General features: G+C 40.3%; 1 protein-coding gene across 1 annotated transcript in view; it reads right to left on the bottom strand.

The window, feature by feature from the left end:
* Window positions 1–15,045, bottom strand: part of DSCAM (DS cell adhesion molecule) — a 754,840-nt gene that overhangs the window by 277,076 nt on the left and 462,719 nt on the right. Inside the window, exons 8-9 of the mRNA XM_042902977.1 lie at window positions 10,358–10,654; window positions 9,252–9,527 (exon numbers count right to left, since the gene is read on the bottom strand). Of these exons, the coding sequence (XP_042758911.1) occupies window positions 9,252–9,527; window positions 10,358–10,654 (573 nt within the window). The remainder of the gene's footprint in view (window positions 1–9,251; window positions 9,528–10,357; window positions 10,655–15,045) is intronic.

Genomic DNA, 15,045 nt, shown 5'->3' with positions numbered 1-15,045 from the left:
GAAAAATATTACTTAAGCACGACCTGAGGGTCTTTTACCGTGTGCTGGATATAGGTACACGTACACTTGTGTATATTTGCAAAGAGACTGATTACGGGCTAGGCAGGGAAAGTGCCATAATTTTCTTGTCATCCTTTCTTTTTTTCTCATGCCTACGTAATTCTCTCCTTCTCCACGTTCCCATGTTTAACAAGCCCAAGTATTGCAAAATATTATTTCTTCCACAATCTTAGCTTTAACTGAGTAAAAGCCTGCATTCTTTGACTTCGTAACAAATCCAATACATAATGTTTTTCCTTTTCCTCTACGGACAGAAAAACAATTTGGGGCGTCATTTCTAAAAAAATCTAACGAAGGATTCCCTTGAAGAAAGGTACCAGCTTCATTTTCCAGAATCAAAGGGGGGATTACAAGGTCTTCCACCTCTAGGACAAACCTGTCTGAAGAAGACAGCCAAGCTGACTTCAGAGCTCAATTCTGACATCCTAACCAAAGGAGAGTCATTCTCTCCTGCGGGAGCTTGAGAGCGTAAATCATCAGCCAGGGGAGTGAATGCAGCCACCTGCACCCATTAAACTCCTCCTTGGTAGTTTATCAAGGGGGGGGGTGGTACAAGTCCCCCACCTCATCAGCCTTCTTCTGTCACACTGGGAGTCACCAAAAGAATGTAAATCTCCATTTGAAACCACAAAGTCCCACAAAAGGAATGCACATTTACCACCTTACCCTACATTCCTCTACTAGGCCTATTTTCTCCCATATTATTCATAAGAGAAACTATACCTTCCCTAAGCAGTTGCTGACAATCAGTGCAAAAATTTTGTGAATGACAACAGTCTAAGGCCACGCGAGACCCAGCAAATAGGACCCTACATTCAACGCCGCTCAACTTTAATGAGGCACCTGAAAGAGAAAACTAGCCTGGAAACGCCACGTTTCCCCCCAAACAATACTAACAATGACCCCAGCAGCAAGCGGAGCTTATCGATAAAGAGAGAAGAACGTCATCCCTGACAGAGGTGGGCCCCGAGCCTCGTTGGAACAGCAGAGGGGCAAATGTCCGGAGTGGATGGCCCTGCCCATGGTGCCGCACACAGAGCCGTGCCTCTCCCGGGGCCAAAGGGGCCAAATGGCATCAGCTGTCAGGAGTCCCCGGAGAATGATGTCATCGGTAGGCAGACTCCCGACTGCCCGCTCAGAGATGGGAGCCGAGCCCCATTTTTAATTCAGCCTCCACCTCCCCAGCTGCACCCACAGCAGCACTAGCCAGATCGCCGTGGCCACAGAGCAGGTGCAGGGGAGGACAAAGAGCTGTGCTGGGGGCAGAACGCGTCAACTGGTGCAGAGCCTTGTCCCTGTCAGGGGGCAGAATGCAAAAGGTCTCTACTGTCAGGCCAGAAACACTGCCAACGGCGCCTAATTCTTCCCTCAGTTTGAAGCAGGGCATGAGAAAGGCGTGTCTCCCATTAGGATGGGAAAGTGCCACCACGATCACGGTGAAATGAGCTAAGGGGGAGCTAATGTCCGTGATCGCTCTTGTTGTGTTTCGAGCATCATCATCTCATCTCATTATTGGCCAACACTGATTTTTAAAAACTCATGAAAAAGCATTGTGAAAGCCTGATGCTCCTCAGTCACTCTTGACCTCTTACAGTGTTGACTGTCGCTCTCTACTCATTGGAGCCCTCCAAACCCACGTTTCAAAGTCCCTGTGGTCCGAATCCAGAACGGTGGTCCAGAGGCTGTCAACCAAACCTCACTCTCCAAAAGCCCTTCCCAAGCCATGACTACCGTAGGCTCCCTGTCTCAGCCTCTCGGTCACCCAGGCGAGGACTTCTGGAGTCGCCTCGGGTCCTTACCCACCCTCACTTTCCAAACCCATTCCTCCTTTTACTTCTCATCAATGTAACTAGTTCTCATTCTCTCTCTTAAATTAAGCCCTCAATAACCTCACGCCCTTCCTAATTGTTACATAATCTTCTTTCTTAACTTTTCAAGGAGCTTTCTTCTCGGGTTCATTGCCTTGATTTCCTTCCCCTCCACCGTGGCCTCCCACTGCAATGCCGATTGCTTTTCTAAGGCCCACTACGGGGCTGCACTGGAACCCAAAGACGTGTATTTGAATCCCGAATACATTACTGGACAGCTTTGAGCAAGCCTCCCGCACGCTCTTAATCCCGCTTCTCTGCTCATGCTTTATGTACATTACAGAGTCACTGTGAGCATTAATTAAGGTTACACATATGAAAGTGTTTGTAAACTATAAAGTTTTATATAAATATAAATAGAAGGTGACATTTTTATGTAGCAGCCAATTAACTTTCCTGGCAGTGCTGGTCCCTAGCAATTAAAACACTCAATTAGGCACTGTTCAAGTTCAATGTGGCACCTAAAATGAGGAAGAAAAGCTTTGAAATGTGTTAAATATAACCCTGCTTGTTAAATTGAAATGAAGTGAAGGGATTTTGACTTTCATTTCTCCCTACATGCTCGAAAGCAGCACAATGGTGCTTGTAGTTGGTTAATATAATTCAGAACCGCTTACGTTGTAGGCATTATCAATAGTTAACGTGGTGTTTAAATCGATCTTTGAAGTTTTTTTTTTTTTTTTCAAAGTTGTAAGTCAATGCTACAAAATAAGCGAAGGGCCAAGACTATTAGCAAAAAGGACATGGCTGGAAAATAGTATTGCTTCCAAATGTTGTTGAAATAAACGCACACAGACGCGCACCCCCCCTCCCCCACACACAATGCTTTCAGTGTTTAAAAAAAAAAGAACCGCCTGGAAACAAGACGGAAATGGTGTGCCCCCCCCCCCCCAAGTTTGTGGCATTATTGACAGCAATGAGTGTGCCCGATTTCCAAGGAAGCCAACATGTGAGGGATCACACTTGCTCTTCTGAAATTTTCCGAATAAAATATTCACTGTGCAGTCTAACCAGAAAGGTAATCGAGCTGTTATTTATATAAATAAAATAAGAAAAGATTGTCTTTCAATCCTGATTCACAAAGCAAAAAAAAATCTGTCTTTTCCTATCATTCAGTTGATTTCTTATCTCTTCCCTTATCATAACCTTTATCTTAATTGAAATCAGTAAAGGTTATTAATTTTTTAAAAGCATTGATAGACCACAATCCCGGCCACTGGAGTGTGACTTAATTTACATATTTCATTTCAAAACATTTTAAAATCCAAATGTAAATGTTCAGAAGTCAGTTCGGTTACAACCTTTCTAATAACATCTGAGGAAAGGCTAAAATTGCTCATGGTGTATAATTACTACTATATATTGAAAGTTAGAAGTCATCTGAAGCAAGAAATGCAAGCAGTGTGTTAAACTGAATTACTCTAAATATTTTTGCTGCAGTGCAATGCAGGTAACTGTGACCAATGAATAAAAAAATGAAAGGGGATGTCAGGTGATACACAGAAACCCAGAATGTATTATTTTTCATCTGGGAAGTCCCACACAGACATACGCCGGCTTATCCTGGTACGCCCAGCCTGCAATTTCCTCCTTTGGTGTCTACAGTTTGATCTGTCAACACAGAAGAGATGAAATTAAATAAAAGTAAAGGGGATGTGCTAGAGTACTGATAGCCGACAACTGTATTTAGTTCACAAGATGCTCCTTTTAAAACATGCTTTGAAGCAACGACTAACCAAAAGTCTATACTCTCTCCTCTGCCAAGACATCTGCGTGAAAAGCTATATACATCCAATGAACACCAACTCAACACCTCTTTGAGCAAGTTCAGTAGTCCAGGCTTCTTGGCAAACCCACTGTTAAGGTTTTTCCCCTCAAATGTTTGTTAGTGTGTGATAGTCTCATATGGTGGGCTCCATGGAGGTGTAACCTGCCGTCCAGAAGGCTACCATCAGAGACTGCCGGGGACGTCTCCTGCTTTGTCCATTCGTCTATTGTAGGTTTCATCAAGACCTGCTTGGTTTCAACGTCATCCCGCATCTAGAGGGTTTTCTGCTCTCTTCGTCCCCTTGTCCGTCTGACTTCCTGCGGCACCTGACGTCTTCCTTCCGCCTGGCCCCTTCCCCCATGCTTTCTATCAATGGTCTTTACTTGGCGTTTGCTGCCTAACATCATTCTTCTGGCCCTGGGGCTGGTTTCCTTTAGGGAGAATTCTTAGCTATTGGACAGAACTTATTTTCTGAGGTGTTGACCTGCTTGGGGGCCTTTGTTTACCGAGCACATTTTACTAAGTAAAGTGAATACACATTCAGAAGTCATGATCAGCTCCGTTCGTGTTTTAATTCACTATCTTGAGACAGCTTGCAATGTCTGTTGCTTTCATGTCCCTCTTTCTTTAGATAAGTGCAACCTTCTCCCTGGTGTGGACGTATGGGGGTAAGTGGGCAGCCTGTCCAGGCACCCCATAGGTCTGCTCACAGTGACTGGTCCAGGAATGGGTGGTGGCCTGTTCCTGGGAGGGAGCCAGAATCCCTCCCTACAAGTTTCCTATGTGGAACCACTGGCGAAAGGGCATGTGAGCCCAGGGACGCTCAGGGCCAGTTTTCTTGCCGAATGGAAGGGCTGCTCAGAGGGAACGAAGCCGATGTGTAGAGGGAAACACCAAAGAATCAGAAGCTTCAGATGGTAATTAAAGGTCTAGACCAGGCCTCCCCCAAGGCCTACGTTCTCTCTGACCCTCCCAAAGTTTAGTTCAATACAACCTTGACCTCCACCCCTACCTCCCCCATACACTGTAGTAGTTGCTATCAAACCAGTCTGATTTGACCTCCTGCGCTTTGCAATCGATAGGATCATGGTTGATACACTGATCTGTCCTCATTGAGGAAATTTAAAGATACAGATTTAAATTTCAAACAGTTCTTGTACGAATTTCCATCAGACTTTAGCTTCAGATATCTGGTGCACAGGTTTTACTGTGAGTCTAACTAAGGGATTGATAAATCTGTCTATACGAGTGAAAATCTGCAGTGAGGTACACAGTCTCCTGATGGTCACATGTAGGCCTGTGTCTTACGCATTATTTATTCACCGATGTCTCCAAATCTGCTTAAGATTCCGCTGTCCTAAATTCCACTCTTATCTATCCAACTGTCTACTTGGTGGATCCACTTAATGTTTCAAGCTCAGTACATCCAAAAGTAGACTCCTGATTTCTTCCCTTAAGTTGCTTCACTGCATCTTCTCTTGGCTCAACTGACAGAAGCACTAGTCTTGCCATCGCTCAGGCCCAGATTTTATCCTCTTACACCTACATCCGGTCCATCAGGGAATCCCATGGAGGAGACCTTCAAAATATATCCAGAATCTGTCTTCTCCTCACCCCCTCTCTGTCCCTTCTGGGCTTCAGCCTTTTCTCAGCAATAGGAGTCAGGCATACGCTTTTACAACCCAGGCCAGGTGACATCTCTGTTTAATCTGACATCTCTGATCACCCCTCCATCTCACTCAAAGGAAAAACTCAAACCCTCCGAGCCCAGCCCTGGTCCTCCATGAGAGGACCCTGCTAATTCTGACCATACCTCTACCCTGTGTCCACTTTGTTCCTGCCATATTGCCTCTCTACTAGTTCTCTAGGTTGCCAGGCCCACCCCTGACTATTTGTGTTCCCTCTGCCTAGAATGCTCTTTGCCCCGGGTATATGTTTGGCTATCTTGCCCACCTCCGTGTCCTTGATCAGATGTCAGTTTCTCAGAGAAGCCTTCCCCAACCTCCCTGTAGCAGTGCAGATCCCAAATCCCTTCAACTTCCCCACCCACGGACAGCTATTTCTCACCAGGCAACTATAACGAAATATTGCACAAAATAATATGTTCCTTCTTTCATTTGACAATCCTTGCCAAGAACCTGAAAATGATTATTCTACATAATATATCCTTAGAAGAAAAGAAATTCTTGAAACCAAAACTATCTGATTTGTTTTCTAAAATGATCGATACTTTGGTTATTAAGAGCCAATAAATTCTCCTTTTGGGTATAGGCCAGTTTGAGTCAGTTTCTGTCACATAAAATTAAAAGGATAAAGATTAATACATTGATTTCTGCTGGTCGAGAACATTTTAAGAATATAAGTGAATAATTCAAATGGTCTTTGTTTGAATTTATGTCTCCTAAAAACCTGACATTAAAATATCTGTATCCATTTATCTAACGGTCACACTGGCAATTTTTCCTGAAATAAATCATCTTACAAGTAGATAAAGGCCAATGCATAGAGAAGGGCATTTGACACATCATTCAAAATGGTTAAATATTAGAAATAAATGAAATATTTATTTAAGAGTCTCTTATGGTTTGCTTCCTTCTCTAGGTTCTCTATCTTATTTTTCCTTTCCTTCCTTCCCTATGATCATGTGTTGTGTTTCCTAAATTCCAAATATGAATGAAATAATATGATATTTGTCTTTTCCTGCCTGACCTATTTCCCTCGGCCTAATACACCCTAGTTCTATCCACATTGTTGCAAATAGCAATATTTCATTCTTTTTGACTGCTGATGCACTGGGTGTTATGTGTAAGTGATAAACACTGGGTACCACTCCTGAAACCAACACTACACTGTATGTTAACTAACTTGAATTTAAATAAATAAATTAAAAAAGAAGCTTATATTCTGGTGGCAGCTAATTTAGAAAGAAAGAAAGAAAAGAAAGAAAGAAAGAAAGACAGAAAGAAAGAAAGAAAGAAAGACAGAAAGAAAGAAAGAAAGGAAGAAAGAAAGAAAGAAAGAAAAGAAAAGAAAGAAAGAAATATTTAGCACCAAGATATTTTCCAAATGTAATCTGAAGACCTCTGGGGATCCCTGAGAACATTTTAGGGAGATGGCAAAAAGATAATCATTTTCACTGTAACACTAAGATATTATTCACCTTTCTCAATGGGGTGACATTTGCATAGATACACAAAAGTAACGGTGGGTAAGACTGCTGGGGCCTTCGCACAAATCATGGCACTGACACCAAAATGTACTAGCTGTCATTGTGTTGTTTACCACCACACAGTCCCAATTTTTGTCAAAAGCAGTTTCTAAGGACACTTTATGGAGCCATAAAAATAATAAGCCCATGACATTTCCAGAGTTCTATGCTCTGTGTAACAAAATGGGGAAAATGCACAAAGCACTTGATCTGTCTGCTGAGCAGGAAGGTTGTCTTGAAGCCAAGTACTTGTGCACTTGTCTGAGTTACAAGCTCAACTAGCCACTCTTTTCATGGAATTCCATTGTTTCCACAGAGAATGGCTGCCTAAAAGCTATAGCTATTCAGGCTTGGGTAACTAGCAGACATTTTCCTAGAAAAAAAAAGAAATAAGCCTGTCACTCCTATGATCACAACTGACTGTATTTGCTGCAAACAATGAAATTGAAACTCTCAAGCAAAAGAATAGACTTTTGTAAGACTTGTATCTGTCACTATGAACTCTACAGCTTCCCAATACTGAAATACTTTTCTGATGAAACCATGGTGATATTCTGACATTATTATAAATTGTGTCAATGTTTCAAAGATCTACCTAACTCAGCAAACCAATAATTTCCAAATGATCAACTTACTATGTTACAAAACAATGTGTGGGTAAGACATTCATTCAGATAGAAAATGAATTTTAAGACAGCAAAGCACCAAACATTCATTGATCTAGCTTCTAATTCTCCAATGCAGCTAATATTTAAGATACTGACATGTTTTAATTCTTTACATTGTATTATACTTTCTGGTTTATTTGCTTGTTTTGTTTGTTTACTGTTTGTCCCTCGTGATTGGAAGGAGAGTTCGACAGGGGAAGAAACTTGTCTACCTTCTTCATCACTGTTTCCTTCAATGCCTGGAGTAGAGCCCAGCATCAAGCAGATATTTCAGGAATCGCAGTTGAAGAAATAAATTCAACTACAAAATGAAGTTTTATGCAGCTATCACAGTCTGGTTTACCAAGAAATTCTAATGATCTGAGAAAAGTCTTCAGATATGTGGCTATTTTAAAAGATTGAAAATTATTAATGTGAAATTATACCTAATATATGCTACATATTATATAACATATATGATATATTACAGATTATATGTGTGCATGCACATCTGTGTGTGTGTGTGTGTGTGTGTGTGTGTGTGTGTGTGTGTGTGTATGTGTATTTATAGGTGTCCTGGAAAGGTAAACTAACAAGGTTTATAGGGGAAAAAGGTTGGGGAAGGCCATGGAAAACTTTGTTCATCCCCCAAAGTTCATCCTGGTGAACTGAGATGTAAAGAATCATTTAAAAATCAAGGAATTTTTCTGTGGAGCTCTTTAATCATATAATTCCTATGTTGTTGTTTTGACCTGATCATCTATTCAACATGAGAAGTCTGTTTGAAGTCTTGATCTGTTACAGAAAACCTCTTCTGGTAGGATTCTGCAAGAACGTGCTTTCAGGATTTTTTAGGAAAACAAAGATTCAGATGGTTCTCAACTTAGGATGGTTCAACTTATGATTCTTCCACTTCACGATGGTGTAGAAGACGAGTACATCCAGTAGAAACTGTACTTTGAATTTTAAACCTACATCCCCCCCGCCGCCCAGAGCTGGTGCTCTGCAGTAGATACCCTCACGTTGATGCTAGACGACTCCCGGTCAGCCAGCAGTCACAGGGGTAAACAACCCAAACGGACAACCATACTTCACCCACACAACCTTTCTGTTCTTCACTTTCTGTACCGTATTCAATACATCACAGGATATAGCCAACATTTTATTATAAAGTCAGATTTGCATTGCATGATTTTTGCCCAACTGCAGACGAATGTTACTGTTCTGAGCATGTTTCAGGTAGGCTAGGCTAAGCTATGAGGTTTGGTAGTGAGATATATTGAATACATTTTTGGCTTACTACATTTTCAACTTACAATGAGTTTATTGGGACGTAACCCCATCGTAAGTGGAGGAAGATCTATATGTGTTTTAAAATGATCTGTCGGACAACTAGGTAATGAAGCCAATGATCTCTCTCTCTCTCTTCTTGTGGTAATACTGACAACACACGTCCTCTGGAAAACCAAACCAAAAATTCCACATGAAAAGAAAATCGTATCAACCACAGCTCTTGATGCAGGAGTGGATGCATTGAGGAGTCAAGAGATCAGAACATGTGAGGTACTCTATCCTTCCTGTTTTTGTAACTGTCCTACCGTAAACATGCAGCTTCTAAGATCCCCCCTGCGCTTCATCGTCCCTCCGGTGAAAGAGCTGAGTAAGGGCAAGACGTGTGGGGACAGGGAGAACAGCCTTACCTTTGACCGTCACGTGGACACTCTGGCTGGTGGAGAGCTGTGGTTGAACCAGCACGTTGCACGTGTACTCTCCCTCATCTACTTCCTTTTGCACATCTGAGAGTTTTAGAGTGCCGTTGTTCTCAAACGCCACTTGGCGGTGGTTGAAAGGAAGCAGATTAGAGTTCTTGTACCATTTGATGGAGTAATACGGATAGCCAATCACACGGCAGTGGATGTACGTGTCCCGTCCTGCGATGGCTGTGATATTTTTCATTGGCCGAATGCTTGCAGGCCCTAGAGAGACACAAAGGAACTCTTGAAAATAATTTAAGGGTACATCTCATGTGTGGAAACGGGTACACTTTTCCTTGAGTAAAAGAAAAACAATGTAGATTATTTCCATGTGAAAAATATCTTTTTCAACTTTTCTATTACACGATCTTCTCTGCATTTGGATTCTTCTACTGAGCTGTCCTTCTTTTTCCTTTTCGTTTCATTACTTTCAAATGGATCGAAGGAGTGTTAAATACCCTAAGTATCAACTACTTCTATGAAAACGTCTTGAATTACAAGAGAAGAGGCAATTTCTTCAACAAAAAGTAATTAGTCTGCCCTGAACAATCATGCTGTTTTTTGTGAAAACACCGGGAGCAATTCAATTTTCAAACTCTCTCCATGAAGTAGGTTTATCAAGACGGAGGTTATGCCATGGTGCACTATGAATGTAAGTTAAAATACCAGGTACATGGAGCTTTACCATGAATGTGGAAGAACAGAAGAGGAGGAGGAAGGAAAAGAGCGTGCAGAGCATAAACCGGGAAAGAAAAGATCAAGTGGACAAATCGAAGAGTAACAAAGAGAACAAGCTGACCGAAAAGAACAAAATGCCACTTCCCACATGAACCCAATCTGGGCCATTCTGGAGCCGAAAGGAGAGGGTAGGAAATGGGAAGCAATGGTGAATCTGTTTTCGGCATTCCGAGACTCAGCTCAGGGCATGCAGAAACCTTCTTCTCCACTACAGTGAGTTAGATGTGGGTTTTTTTTGTTTTTTGGGTTTTTTGTTGTTGGTTTTTTTTGTTTTTTGTTTTTTGTTTTTTTTGAGGAGCTGATTTGACAAGCACCTCTTACGTTTATTCGAGCCTGGTACAGGACGACTCCCGCCGAATTGTTGGCAGTGCAGCGGTAGACTCCCCCATCCCGGACCTGAGAGCTGGAGATGTTCAGGTAGCTGACCACGTTTCCCTCCGACGTGATCATCTGGCTGATGCGGTGACTGCCACCCTTGAGGATCGGGTCGTCGTCCAGGGTCCACGTGATGGTGGGCAACGGAGTTCCCTTGACGTTGCACATGAGGGAGACTGGTTCTGCTGGACTCACCACTTTCTCACTAAAGGCAGAAATAATTTTGGGAGTTCCGTCTGCAGGAAGACAAAGGATGGAAGGAAGTGGCACATACAAATAATTAAACGACCTCCAAGTACATTTGTGTAATGGTTAGGAGACAGACATGCTGGTTATTGAACACTACAGGCAAGTCTGGTTTTATGGCTAGAGCTAAATTCCAAGCAGAGCAAGATTTCATTTTCAAAATAGGCAAACAGTGTTAGCAACCTTTAATAAATTACTTCTATATATTTCCTGATTGTCCTAAGAAGAACAATCATGAAACGCAGATGCTCAAGTTACACAACGTCAGCTCCCAAGAAGTCTACAATCTAGAACTGTTAGGTCCCTATTACATGTTATAAACCCAGAGGAAACCCACCCCTGGTCACTTTAGCCTTCCACTTCTGAGATAATTAGGGCTTATGCCCCAGGGACTTGTTCAGAGGAGTAAAGACTGATCATCCTTTATAGTTTTAATGATAAGTGGGAAGTCCATGTAAATGTCATGGAAACTCTGAGAGTGGGATCAAAGCCAAATAAACTTTGAGTCTTCCAGTGTGTAATAAATATCTCTGTAAGTGTCTTAAGTCGGTGGCTGTACAAATTTATCATCCAACATGGGACAGTTTTGAGAACAAAACAGATACCAGAAGTAATTATGCCAGGGAGGCAGGCACAGCCTCAGACCGTCCCAGGCAAAGTAAGATCTAGGTCTTAGGGAGTTTTCCACAGGAATTTCCAGTATTTTCAACAAAGACAAAATTTTCATACTCCATTGTCTTTCCATCATATATATGAACCATTTCCCTCATACTGTATGGTAGCAATCATAAATGCATGCATATATATGCATACATATTAACATATATGTATATATATATATGTGTGTATATATATATATACATATATATATATATATATATATATATATTTACACACACACACACACACATTCACTGCTGACAAATTGGAAAGCAAACAAATGGAGGAAACACACCTGAAGCTAGCTCACAATTCCATCACAGAAAGATAACTGTTAACACTTACAAGTACCCCTGAAGAGTTTCTCTTTCCGCCCTCCCCCCTCCCCGCCCCACCCACTCCTCCTCCCTGGAAACCTGGAAGCCTATTTCTGTGGCCAGAGGGACCAGCCATGTAGGGTTCTCCTGATGGGGGTGCTTTGCTGAGCCCTCTACCGTCTTTCCTCTTGCAAATTCCTGGATGTCAATTTCATTCCAACTCCTGGGTGACTGGAGAAGGCCCTTGAGTATGTTTTTTCCCCACGTGCAACCACAGTGGAGTATTGCAGTGTTCTTGAATTGCAAGCATCTTGCTTTAGTATCAAAGATGAAAAAAAGGGCTTCATAATATTAAAGTAAAGAACCTGTGTTTTTACCCTTAGAACACCACACACTCTGCTTCAGCATGCTCTGCCTTTATTTACGGAGAAGTGAGACGTCACCATGATTGTTAGTCTTTGTACGTAATCGGCTGTCGATGCTGAGGAATGTTATTTTATTTAATCTTACAATTCAACTTTTTTTTTTTGGATGTGCAGAGCTGTATATTTCTTTGCACTGATTTTTACACTATGCACTGAAAATGTGTCTTTTTAAAAAATCTGTGTTGTGACTGTTTTCTTCAGTTACACCTTTTTTGTAGATATAGTTTACATACAGTGACACATACAGATCTTAAGCGTACAAGCAGAATATTTTGTTAAATATGTACACTGTGTAACCACCCAAATGACTGCCAACATAAAGCATTTCAGGACCCCACAACTTGCCCAGGGTTCCTTTCGACCAATCCCCTCTCACCAGAGGGAATCACTGTCCTGACTTCTTTCAATGTGACTTTGTTTGCCTCTTCTTGAACTTCAAATCCATATACTCCTAGCGTGTGGGTTCTCTATCCTGCAAACATTCTACTATTACCATAGGACAGGCAGCGAAATTAAGAAGTGAAACTTTGGAAGTGTTCTATCACCGAACACGCAGTCCACATGGAAAGTCCGTCTGCTGACCAACAATGTCCCTCCCAGCTCTCTCTCCCAGCCCAACCAGTAGCACACATCCCATTTATCTTTCATGCTTCCTTAGCATGCATCCTTCAATCTGGATCATTCTTTGGTCTCTTCTGCATTTTTTGGCTTTAACATTTTGAAGAATTACTCCATAGCCAGTTGGTCACACTTTTTTCTGTTTTGTTTTTTCTGTTTTGTCATGATTAGATGCAGGTTGTGCATTTTTGGCAAGGGTATCATGGAAATAATGTTGTCTTTATGTGCTTAGTGGCCATTTGTGTATCTCCTTTTGTGAAATATCTACTCAAATCTTTTGTCCGTTGTTATGTTAGACTACGTTTTATTGATTTGTAGGAGTTCTTTACGTATGTTGAAAACAAATATCTATCATGTATCTTATAATGGTCAAATATACTTGTCAGATATATTAGTTACATAAAATGTGTGCCAGACATTATACATATATATACACACACACACACACACACACACACACACACACACACATATATAAGAGATGTGTGTTTTTGCATATGTAAAATGTTTTCTTTCAGTTTGTAGTTGCCTTTTATTTTCTTAATGGTGTATTTGACTTTTACCGCTTTCTTTATCCTAAGAAAGCTTTGCCTACCATTCAGACGATGAATAATTCTTCTATGTTTCCTTTTAGAGACTTCATAGTTTGGGATTTTATATCCCAGTCTATATTTTAGAGCAAATTAAATCTGTGTAAGGTATAAGGTGTGAGGTAGGGATTGATATTCATTTTTTGTTGTTGTTGTTATTACATTCATTGTGTAGTACTGTTTGTCAAAAAGACTTTCCTTTACCTTTGGAATATTGTGGACTCTCTTGCAAATTAATTTATCATATATGTGTGTGGGCATATTCTAGACCATCTAGTATGTTCTATTGAGTTATGTATCTGTATCGTTTAATGTAGCTAGTATGAGTCCTCCGACTTTATTCTTTTTTAAAGATTGCACAATTCTCAGTCCTTTAACTTTCTCATGCATGTCTTTTAAATCAACTTAGACTATAGGACTTCCATTTTTCTTTATTTTTCAAATGCTTATTTATTTATTTTGAGAGAGGAAGAAAGCAAGAGACAGGGGGGGGGGGGCAGACAGAGAGGGAGAGAGAGAATCCCAAGCAGGCTTCATGCTCAGTGCAGAGCTCAACATGGGGCTCAAGTTCACGACTGCCAGATCATGCCTTGAGCCGATATAAAGAGTTGTACACTTAACCAACTGAGCCACCTAGGTGTCCCCGGACTTTCACTTTTCTACGCTGTTGGGATTTTTATTAGGATTACATTGATTATCTTACAGAGGACTGCTACCTTAAAAATATTTAGCTTTTTAGTCCTCAAATATGGTATACTTTCCAGTTTTTTAGGTCATCACGATTCTATATTAGCAATGTATAGTTGTATAGTTTCACATGTTGAAATCTTTCACATCTGTTGTTAATTTTATTCCCAAGTATCTTTTGTGTTATCCTAATATAAATGGAAATTTTAAAATATTATTTTCCAATTGTTGGTTTCTACTATATAAACACACAAAAAAATTGTGTTTTTGTATCTTGAGTTTCTAAACTTATCTGGGAATTGTTTTATAGATTACTTGGAATTTTCCATGTAAACAACAAGGTCTGTGATTAAAGACAGTTGAGACTTTTCCTTTCCAAATTTTATGCATTTTAGTCATGCCTACCTAGGACTTCTGGAACAGTGTTGAATAGAAGAGGTATTTGTGAACATCCTCAGTCCCAATGTTAAAGGAAAAATATTTAGTCCTCAGCCATTAAGTATGAATAAATAAATCATTTAAGTAAATAAATTCATAAATGCCATTAGGTCAAAGAAGTTCCTTACATTTCTAGTTTCCTGAGAATTTTTTATTCTGAATGGATGTTGAATCCTGTCAAATGGTGTTTTCTGAATATACTGAAGTCATCAATTGGTTTTTCTCCTATATTCTATTAATATGATGCCTTATACATACATAAATTTTGATTTTATGTTTTGCCAATCGTACGTTTATGGGATAAATTCGAACTCAGTTTTATATTGATATAGATACAGATATACATATTTGTGTGTGTATATATGCATGTATATACACACACACTACATATGTATATATACACACACATATTTATGTAGAGATATATACACATAAATATTCATATGTCTAATATATGTGTGTGTGCATCTATATAATTTTGATTTCATGTACTAAAAGTGAAAATTACGTTACTTCATGTGAAATGTAAAAACCCTAGCACAAATAATTTCATTTATATTCTGTGCTTTGTGTTATTACATCTATTTATACCTAAACTCTATAAAACAGTGTTATAATTTTATAATTTGTCAATTATTATTTAAAG

The sequence above is a fragment of the Panthera leo genome, chromosome C2, assembly GCF_018350215.1.
Source record: "Panthera leo isolate Ple1 chromosome C2, P.leo_Ple1_pat1.1, whole genome shotgun sequence".
Taxonomy (NCBI): Eukaryota; Metazoa; Chordata; class Mammalia; order Carnivora; family Felidae; genus Panthera; species Panthera leo.
Note: the sequence above shows the minus strand (reverse complement) of the source record. Positions and strands in the feature narration are given on the sequence as shown.